The sequence below is a fragment of the Hermetia illucens genome, chromosome 5, assembly GCF_905115235.1.
Source record: "Hermetia illucens chromosome 5, iHerIll2.2.curated.20191125, whole genome shotgun sequence".
NCBI lineage: Eukaryota > Metazoa > Arthropoda > Insecta > Diptera > Stratiomyidae > Hermetia > Hermetia illucens.
Genome location: NC_051853.1, coordinates 31,155,727 through 31,176,109, shown reverse-complemented (window position 1 = coordinate 31,176,109; position 20,383 = coordinate 31,155,727). Strand labels below are relative to the sequence as shown.

At 42.3% G+C, this 20,383-nt stretch overlaps 1 protein-coding gene across 1 annotated transcript; it reads right to left on the bottom strand.

Annotated features, from left to right (window-relative positions):
- Positions 1-18,993: 18,993 nt before the first annotated feature.
- Positions 18,994-19,827, bottom strand: LOC119657604 (protein spaetzle-like). Its single transcript, XM_038064602.1, has one exon. It carries the CDS (start codon positions 19,734-19,736, stop codon positions 19,119-19,121), a length of 618 nt encoding a protein of 205 aa, XP_037920530.1. The 5' UTR covers positions 19,737-19,827; the 3' UTR covers positions 18,994-19,118.
- Positions 19,828-20,383: the final 556 nt, after the last annotated feature.

Genomic DNA, 20,383 nt, shown 5'->3' with positions numbered 1-20,383 from the left:
ATTGACATGCGCATCAACATTTGCATAGGATACCGCATTACGACAGTGGTATTACCCAGCTTCAGGAGTCATCTCCAGAAAATTTTAAATTGGCTTCTGATTTAGAGAGATAAAGTCAACGAGAGTGAACGCTTCAATATAATGTTCACTATTACAAAGGCAAATGCCCTTCTGTAAGCATAAGTGGACAAATCATGCGGCAGATCAAAGACGTTCTGTACCTTGGCATGCACCTTAACAAACGTTTAATATAGCAAAAGTAGCATGCCTTGGCTACTAAAGTGTAAACATTGGTCTTCAGTACACATTTTTTTAAACCATCCCGCTGAGCACTGCGTATGCTGTCCATATATGAACATATAGCATTCTGTACTCCAAAGTGCCATATAATACCTTGTGGTGAACATTTTATTCCCAGCGATTTATCCTTTATCAAAAAACATTAAATTTCAGTTAAAAGAAATAACTTTCCGCTGACTCGGAGCATCCTTGCTCGTTGTACTGGCGGTAACCATACACAAGTGTGGATCTCATAAACAAGCATCCTGAAAATTATGATAATGATTAACGGTCTCGAAGAACGCCCATATTTCCACCATTCACGGTGCTCCGTCCAGGATATGTTCACTATCTGTTCCTGCACTCCTCCCGTGCATGCCCCTGGCAAAAGGATACCTAAACCAGGCAGGCCGGGCGCATAACAATACATGCTACATCTATTAACAGTTTGTTCGTTGTTACCGTTGTCATTCAGCCTCCCTTAATCGACGGCGGCTGTAACGGGCATTACCTTAAAGTCTACTATCTACTGCCATTGTTTTCACAGGCCAGGTTCGCAAACAACAACAACAACACCAATCGTGCACAGATAATTCCTGTACGAGGGATTCTCGCGCCTCTCGCGCTCATGAGAATGCAATGGCGTGTACACGAGGCATTCAATTCGAAAGGATATTTTTATTATTCCAATGAATATTTTTATTATATTGTACTAGACAGTAGCAGGGAAGTTACCGGTTTTTTGTATCGTTCATTGTATTACAACTTTTTTTTTCAGGCAGGATTTTTGTTGGATTCTGAATGGCCGAGGTGTTCCTGGATATATCGAGGTGATCACTGAGTCACGCCCATTTCAGGATAGATGCAATGTTCCGGAAAATTATTGTTGATACACTAACGGGGTTCAGCTGATATTGTGTTCCTGTTACCTTTTGCTTGTTTTTTTTCTCGTTTATCATGCAATGGCAGATGTTGTAGACATGATGTTTTTACGTGTTTCAGATACTTTTGAGTTCGTAACACATATGAGGATGGATACGCTTTGTGACCGATACTTATGGATGAATACCTATCAATGCTTCGTAAAAATCTCCCGTTAATTACTTAGCACAGACTCCCATGTTTGAGAGGTCTCTTCCCAAATTTAATGAGTAATTTCTTAAAGTTATGCTTTGGTTTTCAGGATTTTATAGGATATACGTTCGCTTAAGAAGGACCAATACTATTTCACAGTAAAAAAAATTATTGAACTCTTTTTAGGCGGAATATTTTTTTCTTGTATTATCTTTGGACAGATACACTACATACATAAGTACATTTAGAATACCAAATAAAGAGAACTCCCCGCCCCCAAATATTTAATTTTTTTCGGTTTTCTATGTATAATAGTAAATCTCTAAAATAAATCATCTAAGCAGAAGTTGGGAATTGAAGTGCCGGTTTCAGAAACGGGCATAGTCGTAATTTCCTTCAGACTTTATGTCGAGGAAGATTCTGAGAACGACACTTGTCACATCGGTTAATTCAGTAAGTCCAGCAGGTGAATAATGTTTCTCTGGTACGCTACGTTTGAAAATTGCATTTGTTCTGTGCCACAAGCGAAACAAATTATGAACAAGTTTTTAATTCTCATCTCGCAGGGAGCAGATGTGATGGTTGAGGCTGTGAAGCACCACTCCCCCAATTCTAGTGGTCTAGGTTTAAATCTTGTTCCGATTATTAATGTTTGTCGCTGCATATGTCTGTGTTGGTGTTTGAGGCGGGGGAGAGGCAAATCCTCCGAACACTCAGACTCTAGTGGTCCATTGTACTCAAATCTCTCGTCTAACAAAATAACCCAGATTAGTTTATGTATCGAAGTATTTCCGTTAGTGAATATGATGCTATCCGCTGCAGTTCTGGTTCATCAGCGCTAAAAATCTGATGTCTGATGCGTCCTTAGGCGGGACACTTACATACAAAGGGTAGTATAGGTCCCGGGGCGAAACGTGGATTGGTACCCACGATGGAGCATAAAACCTGGGAAATGCCTGCTGAACCAACACCAACAGCTCTACTACCAAACCCCTTCTCCCTCCACGTGGTGACCGCTGGGAGCTCTTTCTTGACGAAAAGCTGCAGACGGAGAAGGATGAAGGCGAGTATCCCGCGCCTAAAAACGGGACAAATTGTACCAACTGGTCCTCCAGGTTTGGGGTTGGGTAGGGCTGACAACCCTACACGGAAAACAACTTGTTACGAACAGGAGCCTCGGACAGGACCGATTTTAAAACGACGGACCCGGCAACGACAAAGGAACAACGATTTGCGCATTTTCTCATGGAACGTGCGCTCCCTGTACAGAGATGAAGCTGATAAGCAGCTATCCGATACCCTGTCCCAATATAGGGCTGATATAACAGCGTTGCAAGAGATGCGATAGACAGGGACCGGTTTCCTGGAGAAGAGCCACTACACCATATATTATAACGGTCATCCAGTAAACCATGTGCTCGGAGTAGGTTTCTTAGTCAGCCAAAAAATGAAACCTGCTGTTATCGGCTTTGAAAACATAAGCGAACGGCTATGCACTCTGCGCTTGCGAGACAAGTTTACAAATATAAGCCTCATAAACGTTCACGCCCCTACAGAGGAGACTGCAGAGTCGGAGAAGGATACCTTCTACGAGGCAGTAGAACGAACCCTCGAAGCCTGTCCCAGATATGATATCAAAATCATACTTGGGGATTTTGACAGCCAAGTAGGGAAGGAGCCCGTATTCAGGCGATACGTTGGCTCCCATAGCTTACACGATAATACAAATGATAATACAAATGATAACGGACTGCGGACAATTCAATTAGCAGGGTCACACGAAATAGTTGTTGGAAGTACCTGGTTTGCGCGGTAAGCGGTCCACAAACATACGTGGGCCTCTCCAGACGGGACCACTTTCAACTAAATTGACCACGTGTTGATCGAACGCCGCCACCTCTCAGCCTTGATGAATGTCAGAACATATAGGGGGGCCAATATAGACTCGGATCACAATCTCGTTGGCATGGTGCTCCGAGCTCGAATAACTATACCACCTAGAATACCCTCTGACAATCAGGTGAGAGTGAACACTGAAGCCATCCACAACACAACCCTCCGCAACACCTATAAGAGGGAAATGGATGCCGCAATAACCGCAGTCAACAGAGGACCTGGAGATGAAGCATCAACAAATGATCTTCACAATCACCTGAAGAACGTTATCATGGATACGGCCATAAATATACTTGGCCACAGCGCAAAAGGAGTCGGAACGGCTGGTTTGACGATGAATGTAAACTAGCAATGGAACGGAAGAATGCCGCATACCGAGTAATGTTGAATTCTCAAAGAACGCGGGCACGCGCAGAGACTTATCACGAACTCCGTCGAGCGGAGAAGCGACTTCACAGGCGGAAAAAGGAAGCCTGGGAGAACCAACAAATCTGTGAACTAGAAAGGTACAGGGAGCAACCGCACCAGGCGCGCAAGTTTTACCAACAAGTCAACAGGATGAAGCCTTATACACCTCGATGCTCATCCTGCCGAGACAAAGAGGGAAATCTGATTTCCGACAGAATGGGCATATTGGAACGATGAGTTGAGTATTTTGATGAACCGCTCAAGAACCAAAATATTGGCAAGTTGGAGGTCCCGCCAACTGAAGGCGACGGGCAAATGCTGCCACCACGACGCATAGAAGAAACAGTCCGTGCAATTCATCGCCTTAACCATAAGTCGCCCGGAGCCGATGGAATTACAGCCGAATTGGTTAAATAAGGAGACAACCAATTACAGCAGGCGGTTCATGAACTGATGCACAAAGCATGGGACAGCGAATCAATGCCTGACAACTGGCAACGGGGCATTATCTGTCTCATACATAAAAAGGGAGATATCACTCAGTGCAGCAATTATAGAGGTATCACGTTGCTGAGTACCATCTATAAGATATTCTCCACTATCTTGCTAGGCCGGATAGCCCCATATCATCATTGGCCAATACCAAAGAGACTTCACTCCAGGCAAATCAGCAACAGATCAGATTTTCTCTGTGCGGCAAGCGATGGAAAAACTGTTGGAATATGGACAACAGTTGCATCATCTGTTCATCGACTTTAAAGCCGCCTATGATAGCATAGCCAGGGTAAAACTGTACACGGCCATGAGAGAATTCGGTATCTCGACGAAATTAATAAGACTGACTAGGCTGACCCTGACCAATGTGCGAGGCCAGATAAAAGCAGCAGGATCACTCTCAAGACCATTCGACATCAACAACGGTCTACGACAAGGGGATGCGCTATCATGCGTCCTCTTTAACCTGGCCCTCGAGAAAGTGATCCGTGATGCTGAGGTGAATGCAAGAGGTACGATCCTCTTCAAGTCCACACAACTACTGGCCTATGCTGACGATATCGACATCATGGGAAGAACGACCCGAGATGTACAAACTGCCTTCATCCAAATCGAGCAGGCGGCGCGAGATCTTGGGCTGCACATCAATGAAGGCAAGACAAAATATATAGTGGCAACGTCAGCACCGAAGACGAATCAACCAACAACATCAAACCGCACTGGTCAAACACAAACACGAACAAGAATAAGGATAGGAGAATACAACTTTGAGACCGTTGACAATTTCTCCTATCTAGGGTCGAAAATCACAACCGATAACAACTACGATGATGAAATCCGCGCACGGTTGTTGTCATTCAACAGAGCCTATTTCAGCTTACAAAGACTGTTCCGCTCGAAATGTCTCACCATAGGGTCAAAGCTCTTACTGTACAAGACTATGATCTTGCCAGTCCTCATGTATTCCTCGGAAACTTGGGATCTTAGCAAGAAAAATTGCGAACTCTTGGCCGCGTTCGGGAGAAGAATCCTCCGAAGAATTTTTGGCCCCCTACATGAGGATGGACGATTCCGTAGCCTACACAATGACGAAATCTATGAGCGATACCATGACCGTCCGGTTGTGGATGTCTGGAGTTCCTTATTAAGGCAGGCCTAGACCGGATACCGGTTGTTGCGCCGTTGATGATGACTTACATACAAAATGTTCCGTAGATTCCGCTTCCTCATTACAGGATGGGCACGCATCATCTTGGCGAATTTCTATTCTAAACATATCCCTAGCCAGTGAATTATGCCCAGTCAGAATGTTCACAATACTTCTGCAAGTCTACCTGCTTTTTGACAGGGTAAACTTTGTCCGCAACATGTCATTATGGGAAGCTTCTTCCCAGTTTTTGATAGCAGCATTAGCCAATAATACTGACACGCCATTTGCTGGTTCCGGTCCGGACGTGGGGGAAATTGAACCCTCTTTTACTAAAGCGTCTGAGATTTCATTTCACTCTACACTACAATGTCCGGGTACCCAGAGTAGTTCTACGATATTAAATCTTGAAGCAGAGTTCAATCGATTTCTATATTCGGAACGTTTTTTGAAGTAATGAAAGGGCTGCTCAAAGCGCTCAATGCAACTATCGCTACATATTGCGATGCGCCTGCCCTTCAATCGCTCGTCAATCATCCAGGTTGCCCCCCTTAGGATCGCATAAACTTTAGCCTAGAGATCGTTGTATATTATCCGAACTGAAAAGCGCACCATTTTCTGTTTTTGAGCCATCGGTGTAGAAGACGTCTGTATATCCTGACATACATTCTTCTGATTCGTCCCAGTTTTCCCTTCGTTTCAAGATAACGGATGTATGGGAATCCGAGAATCAGAAGATATTGCGAAAACTAAATTCAGTTATCCCAACAACTCTTCTAATGCTCCGCGCCCTCACTAGATCTAATTGAGTTAGTCTATGAGCTGCTCCCATTGTAGTGCTCTGAATAAACAAATCCTAGGGCTGCAAATTAAGGAATGCATTCAGAGCTGCGCGAATGTCGTGCTCATGGAAACGGTGATACCCAGACCCACGGTTCTTTGCAGTGTGGCTAGTTTACAGCGAATACTCTTTTGTTTCACCTTAACCCAACACACTACGGATGCATAAGCCAACATCGGCTTAATGATAGCGACATATATCCATATTATTATCTGAGGCCTAAGTCCCCTTGTCGAGGCAAAGGTCCGTTTACATAGCCCATAAGCCTCGTTTCATCTTTATCTCTACATGTTTGTTCCAAAGAAGCGTCTTGTCTAAAATAACTCCCAGATATTTCACTTCTTCGGAGAGTTGAAGGGTTGTACCCCTCATCTTTGGAAGGCGAAAATCATTCAGTTTCCTCCTTTTTGTAAATGAAACCATTGTGGTTTTATTTGGATTTACTGAAAGTTGATGCTTGAGGCACTAACTGTCAATCAAATCAACGCCGCGTTGTGTATTTCTACATACCGTCATCCGCATAATCTAGAACGTGTATTGGCAGATTTTGCAGTTCGCACAGTAGTGAGTCGATCAGCATACTCCACAGAAGTGGCAATAGCACACCTCCTTGCGGGCAGTCATCTGTCGCTTCTCCTGTTAAGTTAGGTTCAACACCCACTTCAGCACACAACAATCTCTACGTTAACATAGCGTAGATCCCTAATCCTTACTTAATTAAAATTTCATAAACACCACCGAAGGGCGCACAGTCAAACGCCGTTTCAATATCCATGAATACCCCCATTGCGTACTCGCCTTCCAGAGTTGCCCCTTCTATCTTTGAAACCAAAGAATGAAGAACAGACTCACAGGACTTTCCACGTTGGTAAACGTTTTTCATTTAGTGGCTGCGAGCTTAGCGCTTTCCCGCGAATGATATTAAACTGATTTGCCTGAAGTTCTATATCCTCCTTTAACATCATTGGATAGATGCCATCCAAATACAACTGCCCGCAGTTTAACCTCAATAGCAATAGTTCTATGCAGTGTAATGCATAAAACCGAATAAACCAGGCACTTTCGCTGCCCGGAACTGGGCGATTTAAATATCTCGGGTCAATGCTACCACCGAATGCAGAACTGCGTTATGAAATTGCTTCACGCATTAGCGCAACCTGGAGGAAATGGCGTTCCACAACTGGTGTTCTTTGTGATACGTAAATTTATCGGAGTGTCGTCCGCCCTGGCGCTCTCTATGGTTCTCAGTGTTGGCTGACTACAAAAGATAATGAACGGCGGAACAATCGACCATGATGAACCAACTTCGGTTGTGAACGAGACAAAGGTTTAAGCAAAAAAAGAAAAAGAAGAATTTTGAGAACAATATGTTAATGAACATCTCAGGAACTAAATCGGCTTCAGTAAAAACCAGATTATGGCAGATACGTATGGTCGGACATATTATCCAAAATCACATCATTCGTATAGGTCCAATTGACAGTATAAACTGAGCAGTTTAAACTCTACTTTTGTGGGCGTTTCAGTCTTAGTTCAATTCACCTGTACAGTTAAACGGAGACGAATAAATTTTTATTCTTTTAACTGCAAAGCAAAAATAAATCGAGCCAGATTTTTGTTGGTATTCAATTGTACAGATTTCAGTTAAATTTATGTCAGGGGCGTTAGGATTCTTGGGTTCTTTTTAACAATATAATTTTGCAAAATTAAAGATGTCGTACAATAAACCAGACCAGGTAATTGTAGATCAGAGCCTTGACTGTGAGAAATGAAGAGGCATGACTGCCATGACCGTACGTAGCTGGATACTCCATAGTGATGAATTGATGTTTTGACGAAGTTGCACCTAGTACTTCCAAGAAGGCCATTATCAGTAGCTTTTTCTTCCGAATCTGAGCACTTGGACCATCTCGAGTGCATTTTTCAACGTCTCCTTCAGCTCGAGTTCGTTTTAAACGTTGAAAAAGGCAGATTCCTAAAGAAACAGGTGGAATTTCTCGACCGCGTGATAACCCCTGACGGAATCCAACCTGACCCAGACAAGGTTGCAGCGATAAAGAACTTTCACCTGTCAACCACGGTGAAGGAAGTTTCTTGGGCATGTCAAACTTCTATCGCCGTTTCCTAACCAAGACTGCTCATCACCAAGGGATCCTTAACGCCAAAAACCAAAGACTTCCGCGAGGTTCCGTGGTATACTGAGGCGTCCATGTGTTTGAAACGGACAAACAACAGCTTGTTGATGCAACACTGCTGATATTTCCTTGGCCAGATGAACAGATGCTGTGTTTGTCGATCCCTCAGACACAGCGGTAGGTGCCGCTCTTCACCAACGAGTGAATCAAACCTGGCAACCATTGAGCTTCTTTTCGAAGCAGCTCAACTCAGCACAATGTTACTATGGCGCCTATGAACGTGAGCTACTCGCTGCGAACCTCTCCATCAAATACTCCCGTTTCTCCCTCGAGGGCAGGCCGTTCACCGTGTTCACGGACTACAAGCCTCTTACTTTCGCACTTAAACACAAGCCCGACAAAGCGTCCCCTCGCCAATTTCGGCACTTGAGTTTTATAAGCCAGTTTACTTCACGTGCTTGGAAAAGATAATGTTGTTGCAGACGCTTTGTCTCGAATCTCGGAGATAAAAGTACCCGCCGCGGTCGATCATACGGCAATCACCGAGGCATAGAAAGACGACGTAGAGCTTCATAGCCTGAAGGCAAACCCCAAATACAAGTTCAAGGAGTTTCCTATCTTTGGCTCAAACTCCTATTCACTCTTCGAGACCCCAGGCAAGGGACCTAGGCCATTCATTCCGACCAAGTTTCGTAAAGAAATATTTAACACGATCTTGCGCATCCAGGCATCAGGACGACGAACCGGTTAGTCACTGGAAAACATTTCTGGCCATCCATGAACAAAGACGTAAACTTTTGGACCAGACAGTGCAGCGCGTGCCAGAAGTGCAAAGTTAACAAACACGTAAGAAAGGAAGTAGACGTATTCCTTAGGTCGATTAAGCGCTTTCACATCATCCATCTTGACCTTATTGGTTCTTTGCGAGACTTGCACAGATACAAGCATTGCCTCACAATAACCGACAGGCTTACGCGGTGGCCTAAAGAAATACCTCTGCCTGACGTTAGGGCACAATCATGTGCCGAGGTCCTCTGTCGAGAATGGATCCCGAGCTTTGTTGTACCATCCCTAATATTCACGGTCCAGGGAAGGCAGTTTGAGTCTACTCTTTTCTCGGAATTAGGCAAGTTCTTCGATTTCAAACATCACAGAACTACCGCCTACCATCCACAGTCCAATGGAACGTTGGAACGTTGGCACCGTACGCTAAAGCCCGCCTCAATGGCTCGCGACGATCCGTCGTGGTCACGATCCTTGCCTTTCGTTCTCCTCGGCCTTCGAGTGACCCACTGAGAGGAGTTCACGGCCAGCCCCGCGGAGATCGTGTACGGGGAGAATCTGCGTCTCCCCGCCGACCCTACGCTGGACATCAGAGCAGGGTTAAGGGGATCATCCCGTGTGTCGGGTTGGAGAAATCGATTTTTTTTGCATGAATTGTATATATATATAGTGGAGAATATGTAGGCAAAAGGATTTTTTCGATTTTCCGAGTCGTTCAGAAATTACAGTGTTAAACAGGTAAGGAGTTTGCAGCCACGGCTAGAGTACTCGATGAGAAAGAGCATCGAATCTTTTTTTACCTCTTAGTTTTCTACCTGAGCCTTATAAATTCGAACACAGGTATAAATATAAAAAGATGGAAAACCAATCAATTGTCTAAACCTTTTGCTCTTTGGAATAAAAAGGATAATCCAGTCTAGAGTGAGCACTGAAAGGCTTTCATGCTATACTCAGTTATATTTTGTTGTAAGTAATAATAATAATCGTTGGCACAACAATCCATATTGGATCAGGGCCTTGAAGTGTGTTAGAGCACTTCATTCAAGACCGTAACGGTACACTACAGAACACTGTAGGAGGCAATGTGGTCAGCATTACGCTCGCCCGAGATTATTACCCTGATTTGACTCAGGTACTCATTCACAGCTGAGTCGACTGGTATCCGACGTCAAATCACGTTACAAATCCCACTGTCGCCAGCGAGATTTGAACCGCGACCTTCCGTACGACAGCCTTGTGCTCTAACCACTCAGCTATCCGGACAGTAAGTATTGTGCTGTTTGTGTGTTCAGTGATTTTTTTAAATGGATCGTACGAAGGAAGAACGCTTTAACGTTCCATGTTATATTCGCATTAAAAAACGAGTATTTCATGAGAATCGATACTTATCAGAGAAGAAAAAGGACTTCGCATCAACATCAGCAAAGAAACTTTAAGCAAGCATGAACATGAATGTTCCAATTGCGACAAGTTTTGTATATTGTATATTGGATTTTGCTGGAGTTTTCTTCGGTATTTCCGCAAATTTCTGCAAATAATAAAATATACGTAGTAGTAAAAAAGGAATGCGTAGGACATGTCGAGAAAAGAATGGGAACGCAGCTTAGCAATGCAAAGAAGAATCACAAAGGCATTGGTGGAAAAGGGGCTGGAAAACTTACTGATAAGGTTATCAACGACCTCACTACATTTTTTGGGCTAGCTATTCGTTGACACGCAAATTCGATAGAAGGAATGAAGCAAGAAATTTGGGCAACTTTCTTCCATAAATGTTCTACAGACGAAAATCCTCAGCATCAAAATTGTCCAGCAGGCGAGGACAGTTGGTGCAAACAGCGCAAAGCGGAAGTTAAAGAAGAACTGGATAGTTTCCACCACGAGAAGGCACCTTTGACTGAAGAAGTTCAAACAGTCATCAAACCAATCTACGAAAATTTGTCACGAGATGATCTCTTGAACAGATGTTTAGGAGCAGAGACCCAGAATAACAATGAGTCGTTAAATGCATTGATCTGGACTTTCGCTCCTAAACACCTTCATTCTGGGGCCAAGGTCGTAGAAATAGCCACTTTTCTGGCTGTAATTATTTTCAATGAAGGATTCAATGGCATTCTCAAGATCCTAGTGACAATGGGATGTCAAGTTGGTCACATATGTCAGGTTTATCTCGACCGCCGTAATGAAGCGCGAATTTGGCGGTCCCAACGACGATCGACTGACCTCGCTAAAAAAGCCAGAATTGAAACCACAGAGCAACAATCGGCCTTACAAGACTTTTTTGAAGAAACGGAGGGTGCTCTCTATGGACCAGGTATAGTAGATTAATGGTGAGTTAAAATTTTACTGTTGATAATCACATTTAAATTTTCAAATGTGTTTTTCTCGAAATTGTATCTTGAAAATCGGCTGCCACCATAGCTCAAAATCTATCAAATCAAATTCTTTGAAATTTTTTCGACTTCTTTAATACATATTTCTATATTTCTAGGATAATTGCAATCGGATGGGTCGTTTTTTTTATTCATAAAAAAAGCCTTAAAAAACACCAAAATCCAAAGAATTAAGTTTAAAAGTCCACCAAAAATTTACCTTTTAATATTTTCTAATTATTAGTTTGCGGACCGTGAAATATTGTCCACATTAAAATGCCGTTTAGTTTTTTTTCCTCGGATGAACACAGCGCCCTCCAGCGTGGCAGCAGGAAAACACCTTTTTTGGAAATGGCTGCATAAATTGACACGTATTCTGAAAACTAGCTACGATATCAAGCTGAAAAATTTACCACATATAGTAAAGATATCAGCAAATATATGGTGAAAAAATCACGTATCTATCTTTATCCAGTCCTCCAAAATAATTTTTCAAAGAAAGGCAAACAAAAACGGCCTTGACACGGGATGCCCCCCTTAAGCTTACAAATGGCTGCTGCTCAAGAGATGATGGAATTAATAAGATAATATTTGATTTTTTTTCAAATCTTTGTAGCCAATTCCATAAGATTTGTTATGCTAAAGATTTTAGATTGTTGTGAAGAAGATCTTAAAGAAGAATGGTTTGCTTATTAATTCCTTTTGAAAATTTCATTAGATAGTTTTTTTTGCTAAAATAATCGGTGATGTAATTAAGACATATGATTAAACAATTGATATGAAACAACTGAACCGAGGGTAATTTATAAGTAATTTCAATAGCATTTGTTATTATTCAGTCCAATTGCTCGGACATTATCCATCAAAAGCTATTTACGCTCGTGATTATTGGCCACGTTTCTTCCAATTAAAAATAAAACCAACTTTAATTACCGCACGAATCATCGGTGAGTAATTATCACTCGGAAATAATGATTGTGATGAAAATAATGAGTAATAATTGCGCTCGTTCAGTGCACGCTGATTTATTCAACTCGATTTACGCGAGAACGGATTCCAGTCATATTTGAATATTGCAACAATTATCCTAATGCGTTCACCCGAACGAATGAGCAAACGTACTATATTCACTGGAATTTAAATACAATAAGTACTAATTATACGAAAATAGGCTTGAGATTGCGAGAGAGAGAACGCGGCTTGAAATATCTGTGCCCCATCTAAACGCACCGCTTACATGACAAAGCGCAATTAATTAGCCTAATTTGAATAATTATGTGAATTTCGTGGTGAAATGTACATGAAAATCAACATCGTAAAATATCCTCAACAAATTTACACAATATTTACGTAATAAAAGTAATAAATTGACGATGCGGAGTTGCCGGCAGCCGTAATCTGCCTCTTAATTTAGCGGAATAATTTTGAGGCCGTAATCACAGGCTGAAATGTCGGTGCCGTGCACCTTGACAAAATGTTCTCGGTGGTTCCGATTCGAGAACAGGTTGCCAAAATCAGTTTGGATTCCAGAGATGAAAACGCAGCTTTCCTTCTAGACTCGACTATAATGGATGGTCGAGAGGCATTAGAATGTAATTAGAAATTGTTGGAACGACCTTTGATTAGAGGCCAAGTGACGGTTCAGTGTGTTTGTCCATATTAATTCAAGATTTATTGCGTCCATTTTCCTGCCATTGCTGCTCAGTGTTAGCGGCAAAAGCAGGTGTAATTCAACAGCGTCGCGTCGGAGAACGAAAGCATTTACAGTCTGGAGACTATAATTAAATTATTAGAATTGTATAATTGCATCAATAATATTATCCGCGACCAGACTTTATTAGGTCACCTGGGAGATCCATGGGAGATAATACTGGATGAAATATCATCTAAATATGCATATCTTTACAATTCTTGCAGTAGTTCTGGAAGTTAATCTACATAAGAACAGAAAATGCACCAACCGGAGTGAGTTTTCGTGGGAAATATGGTGGGAAATTAGATTCAACTTTGGTAAATCAACTGTAGGGACAACTATGCGATGTTAAACGTAGATAAGTGTATATGTTGGCCAAATTTTAGCCCAAACTTAAGCTGGTGGGACTGGATACTGTGGGTTCCAGGCCATGCTGGGTTGGAAGGCAGCGAACGAACTATCCAAGAAGGGAGCAGGAACGCCTTTACACGGGCCAGAACCCTTCTGTGGAATCGGAAACGGTTTCATGGCTATGACTCTAAGAAATGAAGAGGAACTATACTGGGCGGGCCTACCAGGGATGGAGCAGTCCAGGGTGCTTATTGGGGGGATACGAACCCATGCGCACAAAGGATGGCTTAAACCTCACCAAAAAGGACCTCCGAATCATAGAGGGAATTCTCACTGGTCATTGTCGGCTGAACTATCACCTAAGGGAGCTAGGGATATCTACGGACACTGCCTGCAGGCTTTGTGAGGAGTATGGCAAAACCTCTAAACCTCTCTCCTGGGGCAATGTCGGACACTTGTGCAAAGTAGGTCGAGGCATCTGGGAGAACACTTAATACCAGATGCAAAGCTGAAAGATCTGGAAGTAGGGAGCATACTAAAGTTCCTAATAGTTATAGGCCTCCTTGAGATACTATGATCAATACGTACACTATGCCCAGTAAAAAGGACACAATAGTTCTTTAAAGACGTGGTGCGACTTTCCTTTAACAGAATAATAATAATAAGTTGGTGGGAGTGATTTAATAGGATACTAGAGTGGCCTCTCAGTTGAACCCTACTCCCCCTATTGCAGCAGTTTAAAAATGTTGGAAGGGTGATAATTTAATTACTATAGAATAATGTACCTAGGGTTTCAGAATTTGTCCAGGAGTTGTACTGCGTCTATGGAATAAGAAGTTGGGGAATTTCGGTAAATTCAAGGAGTTTTTACTGTTGGAATGAAAAGTTGACAGGCCATAATGAAAATCACATTTCCATCAGTTATGACATAAATTGCGCAGAAGGCTCATTCCACCGGGTTGTGAGGACTATGCGAACGATCCAACACCAATATTATTCAAATTTAGCGCTTCGGCGACTCAAGTTGTATGGCTTCTCGGCACGCTTTGTGGAGCATAAGGTATGAAGACCTTCACCTCGGACACCACCTTGTCGTGGTGGCGGAGTCTGTGGTAGTTTCCTGCTACACTAAGAGTGTCCGAAAACATATGAGGATGGAAACAAAGAATTGTAACTCTCCCGGTGGTAAGAAGTCACAGATTTCGAATCCACCCGCGACTTTGGCAAAGCAGGTCGTGGCCGGGATACGGATTTTGGAGGCCTCAGCAGATTCATGTTCCTTTATGGAGAAATCAGTGGAAAACTTACACTCGGTGTTTACGACGCTTTCAGCCAGGAAGGATAGTACTGCAAATCCCCTAATGAGATGAACTGGAAACTTCACTACGGCTGGCATGCCGGTGACACTGTTGCCTAACTCTCCCAAAAAAACGGGGTAGGAAAGCGCGGCAGAAGAAGCCGCAAAAGAGAAGGGACTACAGATTCGCCTGTCAGAACCTTCTCCTCTATCTCTACCAGGAAAAGCGGGAAGTTGTTGATGTGGATGCAACTTGTCAAATTCCGGTATGTGGAATCAGATCCATGTAGCCCGGACACCGTGAACATGGGAGGCCTCCCAGGCGACGACAACGGAAGGCACTGCGAAAGAAGGCGAAGTGTCTTAGGAATGAGGACATGGACGCTGCTACACCACCAAGTGTGGCGATATTCAGAGAAATCGGACGCAAGAAAGCGGAACTTTCCGCGGAAGGTGAGGACAAGCTCGTAACCCCGGTGAGATCCATTGAACGCAGCAGACTCTTCAGTTAGCGGCGGTTTTCATATTAAACTACACTTATGTCTACAAACATAAGAGTTAGTCAAATTATCCTGCTGCATGCCAAAGCCTATTCCTATTTACTGGCGGCAAGGCTGGTAAAATTGCAGGATTGTACCTATATATTTCTGATTCAAGAGCCAGGGGTTCGTTTTAACAAAATCTGTGGTATTGGATCAGTCAAGGGGACTAGGATCTTTTTCGATGAAGGATCATCGAGACCGTTAGAGGCAACCATGCTGGCACAATTCTGTTCCCAGGACCTTGTTGCGGTCAACTGACAATATCAAGTTAATAGCAAAGAGGAGAAACGTCATAGTTGCCTCTGCTTATTTACCCTATGATGATGATAGGTTGTGATGCGAACGCTCAGCATATTTGTTCGAGCAGTAGCAAATGCAAACCTAGAGGAGAGAAGGTGCTTGATTTTATCACTTCAGCTGATCTGATGACTGCGAATGTAGGGTGCGCCAAGAAGAAGTGAAGTAATTGACAATCTGCACTTTAAAGTTGCTATAGCTATTATAATTAGAGACTTGGGAGTGCTAGATGCAGTCTTCCTCTCAGATCACCATTACATAGAATTTCGTCTGACTATTTCAGGCGAACAGTCTGTAATACAAAGACGGAATCCTAGGAAACCAGTTTGGACAGAGGTTAATGAATTTCTTGGCGGTAAAATGCAGACAAAGACTCAGGAAATACTGTAAGGAACTGGAAGGTGAAGGGGAAACTTCCAGGCTGTGCAGGGTCCTTAATAAGGATGAACCGGCCAGGTTGGATTCTTTGAGAAAGCCGGATGGAACTTTCGCGAGCTCCAGAGTTAGTCTATACAGACTCTCCTGGAAGTACACCAGCCGGGAGATTAGGTTTCAGAAGTGGGAGGAAGTGAATTGGCGGTTTCTATAACACCTTTCAACACAATGGTGTTGCAAGGTCAATCGGGACACTGCGAGAGCGCCTGTGACCAATGAAAAGGCTAGAGCTGTTATACTATCATTTGAACTTCAAAGCACCTGGCATGGATAGCATCTACCCAGCGATGCTAAAGGAGTGTATAGAGCACTTAGAGCGGCTTTTAAGAAATATTTTTCGTGGATGTCCTGCTCTGGGATACGTGCCTTCCTCTTGGCAGGAGGTTACCGTGGTCTACATACCTAACCCTGGGAGAGATGACTATTAAAATCCAAAGAACTTCAGGAAAATGAGCATCACATCCGCGAGAAGGCGCTAACGTCGCACTCACTAAGTATTTATCAACGTGCAAAGTCATGTGAGACTGCTATCCTGCTATCCACTCTTCACTCTCAAAGATAGAGGACGCAACTCTGAAAGACGAATACGGGATGGGGGTGTTCGTGGACATTGAAGGGGCGCTTGACTCTGCACCCTTTCAAAAGCTCTGTGATGCCGCCGGAGAGTAAAACGTTGATGAAATTTGAATTAAGTGGATCTACGCTATGCTAACGCAAAGATTGCTGTGTTCTGAAGTGGGTATCGATCGCTACCTAACAACGGAAACAAGGCTGCCCTTAAGGAGGTGTGCTATCACCATTTCACTACTATGTGAACTGCAAAGCCTGCCAATACACGTTCAGGCTTATGCAGATGACGACTATCTATTGGTCGAGATCTCGCAACGGTGAGTAGAAATACACAAAGAGCCGTCGATTTGAATGACGGTTGGCTTCAGATATGGACTTTCAGTAAATCTAAATAAAACCATAATGGTATTATGAACGAAAAGGAGGCAACTGAATGGACTTTGCCTTCCAGAGATGAGGGATAAAACCTTTCAACTGTCCAAAAAAGTCAAATATTTGGGGGTTATTCTAGGCAAGAAGCTTATTGGGACCAAACATGATAGAGATAAAGATGAAACGAACTCTTACAGCTTATGGGCTGTGTAGGCGGACTTTTCCCTTGACATGGGGACTTAGGCCGCAGGTAGTAATGTGAATATGTGTTGCTATCATTAGGCCGATGTTGGCTTATGCGTCCGTAGTGTGATGGGTTAAGGTGAGAGAAAAGAGTTTTCGCTGTAAACTAGCCACACGCAAAGAACTATGTGTCTGGGCCGAACCAGAAGAATACGTGTCAGGATATACTGACGTCTTCTGCACCGATGACTCAAAGACAGAACAGGTTTCTGAAGCAGAAGTCTACCTCTTGAATAAAAATTAGAAGTGGGCTTTTTCCTTGGGACAATATACAATGGCCTTTCAGGGTGAAGTGTATGCGATCCTAAGGGCGGCAAACTGGAAGATTGACGAGCGCTTTACGGGGCAGGCGCATCGCAGTCTGTTGTGACAGTCAAACTTTATTGAGGGCGTTGAGAAGTCCTTTGATCGCTTCAAAAATCGTTCAGGAATGTAGAAATCAACTGAACTCTGTCTCTAGATTCAATACGGTGAAACTACTCTGGGTCATTGTGGTGGGGAGGGAAATGAAATCTCAGATTATGTAACAAAAGAGGCTTCAATTTCCCCCATACTCGAACCGGGACAAGCAATTTGGGTGTCAATACCATTGGCTAATGCTGCTATCAAGAACTGGCTGCCCAGATGTGGTTAAAATGTTCCTACGATAAATCAAATACGTGAAAACCGTTAAATAACTGGAGGTTACCATCCTGGAACGCTTTTTTTATTGCCTACACCTCATTAAGGTTGAGGCCTTTTGTCGAAGCTTGTACATTTGTTGAGGAGAGTGATAAGGTGTGAGTGACGTTCTAGAAAAAGAGCTGATATATTCATATATAAAATACTTTTTTTATGTGTACTACCTACATGCATTGCTCCATTGCAACAAAGTGATATTAAGAGCGATGCTTAACCGCAAGGGTCAAGGAATGTTGCTTAAAACATTGTTAGACAAGAATGTACCATCTAAATGACAGATTCATGGAGCACCAGTAATAAAACTCGGTTTGCTTATGAGTATATGAGGTGTACTTCTGTTTGAAGGAGCTGTATGGTGGAATTGTGTTTGAGATGCGTACTCCCTTGCCTGGATAGAGTAGATTAACCGAATTTCTCTCCTCGCAGAATATAGTTTGCCGTCCGAGTTGTTTACATGCCTTTTGTGTCTCTTAAAAATTTTCTGACGACCGCAATCTAGGCGACATTGGAGTGCCTTGCTGGCAGTAAAATATTGCCTTGTATAAGAAGACGCCAGCAACTATAGAAGTTGAGATTCAGTTTCTATGAGATATGATGTCTTTCCGGTTTTAAAGCACACCAAAATCATCCCCTTCCCAATGAATTTCCGATATCGGATACTGACGAGGGAAAAATTCCTTTCAAAGTTTTATTTTGGAAATAAAATTCACAATTTGTTTCAGACACAAATCACCATTATTTACGTTAAAATTTTGCTCCTAATTGCGAGAAACCCGCCAAATAATTTTCGTTTACCATATTTGAAAGTGTACATCCAATTGTTTCGATGATAGCAACAGCACGAAAACAATTTCAAAGCACGTCAGTGCAAGGGTCAGTCAATTGAGATGAGATTGAGACAGATTACATTACAGCGAAACCTAGTAAACATTATCAAGAGACCAGGAAGGCACAAACCTAGAAGCGCCAGCAGGTTCACGTTCGCCCGCAACTAAGCGCAGTTTGGTTGGAGTATTCATTGATATGCGCTTGAACTGTGTGTGCTGCACTTTTTACGCTGCATTTATCATAAAAAAACCAAGCTATCTAGACAAAAACCAAAAATTTATTAATACCACTGTGGACATTTATTTAGTTACTATAGTTTTGGATAAAATAAGCATTGGTGGATATCTCCACATTGTATTCTTTATTTTTTTAGGAATAATAATCAATCAGAAATGATAGTGCACATGCAACAAGAAGGTAACCGAAACAATTCTTTCGCTACGTTTCCAAATGAATCAACCGATACCAATTGCCTATAGGTATATCTCTGTCGACATTGATGCTGCATCGCTGAAGGAAAATTAGATGTCATGCAGCAAGGCTCATTGGGTTTAAGGCATTCTTCAACTCGAACTCCTTGAATGTAGTTTGCATGATTCACGATTATGCTCCACTCATTGTCTTTAGTTTTGGCTGCTTGGGGGAAAATGATCCTTTCTTGATATTCACACAGCGGCAGGCGTATATAACCATCATCTAAACGTCGGGAGAAATTTTTCGGGGGTAACATATCTTCCCTGAAAAACTGGTGGTATTTCTTCTCTCTTCGCAGATAATTTTCTAGTAATTTTTTCGGATAATTTTCGATTTTTACACAGAAATGCTTTTGGTTCTCTCCACATTTTGGGGTTATTGGCATAGATAAGGGTGAACGTTGTTTTTCTTGTTGTTGAAAGGAATCCCTTTTATGCTTTGGGTAGCTTAGAAGAGAGGCTTCAGGCTGCATAGTTGACAATAATATTATAGATGCACAGATTAAAATTTCCTTAATTTTTACCATCCTGAAAATTGTTACGACTTCAAAATTTTCTTCACTGAGGCTATATAACGAGGTTTGTTTTCAATACTGAATCCAAATAGCTCGATGTTCACCTTTTAAAGGGATGCATTTTAAATGACAACCCATTAAATTAAAAACACCAGTTTTTGAATAACTTCCTTAATGACTTTCTGTCTAGATGGCATCTTGAAAATTGAATTACCATTAGAGTCAGGTAAATTCGCCTTCCTTTTGGTTAAAATAAATTTGGGGATAAATCTTTCCAGAATTTAACAACTTTTTTATTTAAATGATTACTCCGCTTTTAGGGATTGTCTGCTTTCATTTTAAGAAATTTAGGGGTTGATTGACCCAAACTTATATTGTTTACTATTCCAAACTACACAATGCAATAATGCTATTGGGTATTCAAATTTTTTCAAAAGTATTATGATAGAATACCAAAATTTTCAAACCCAGTGTATAAAGTTTTCTTTATAGTGAAAGGGTAGTTTCCACCCACCTACCCTTGAATTGATGAACTGATTATTGAATGCGAAATTGATTCATCATATATTTAATTGTGCTCTGTGAGTTGGGGCTTAAGAATACACTCAAAGTCTTCCCTGCTTGCCGTTACAGGCGACTAAAAGGAGTAGAAATTTGTG

Bases quoted from the DNA above. Each gene is read 5' to 3' on its own strand.
- LOC119657604 (XM_038064602.1), bottom strand. From the start codon at position 19,736: ATGGTAAAAATTAAGGAAATTTTAATCTGTGCATCTATAATATTATTG.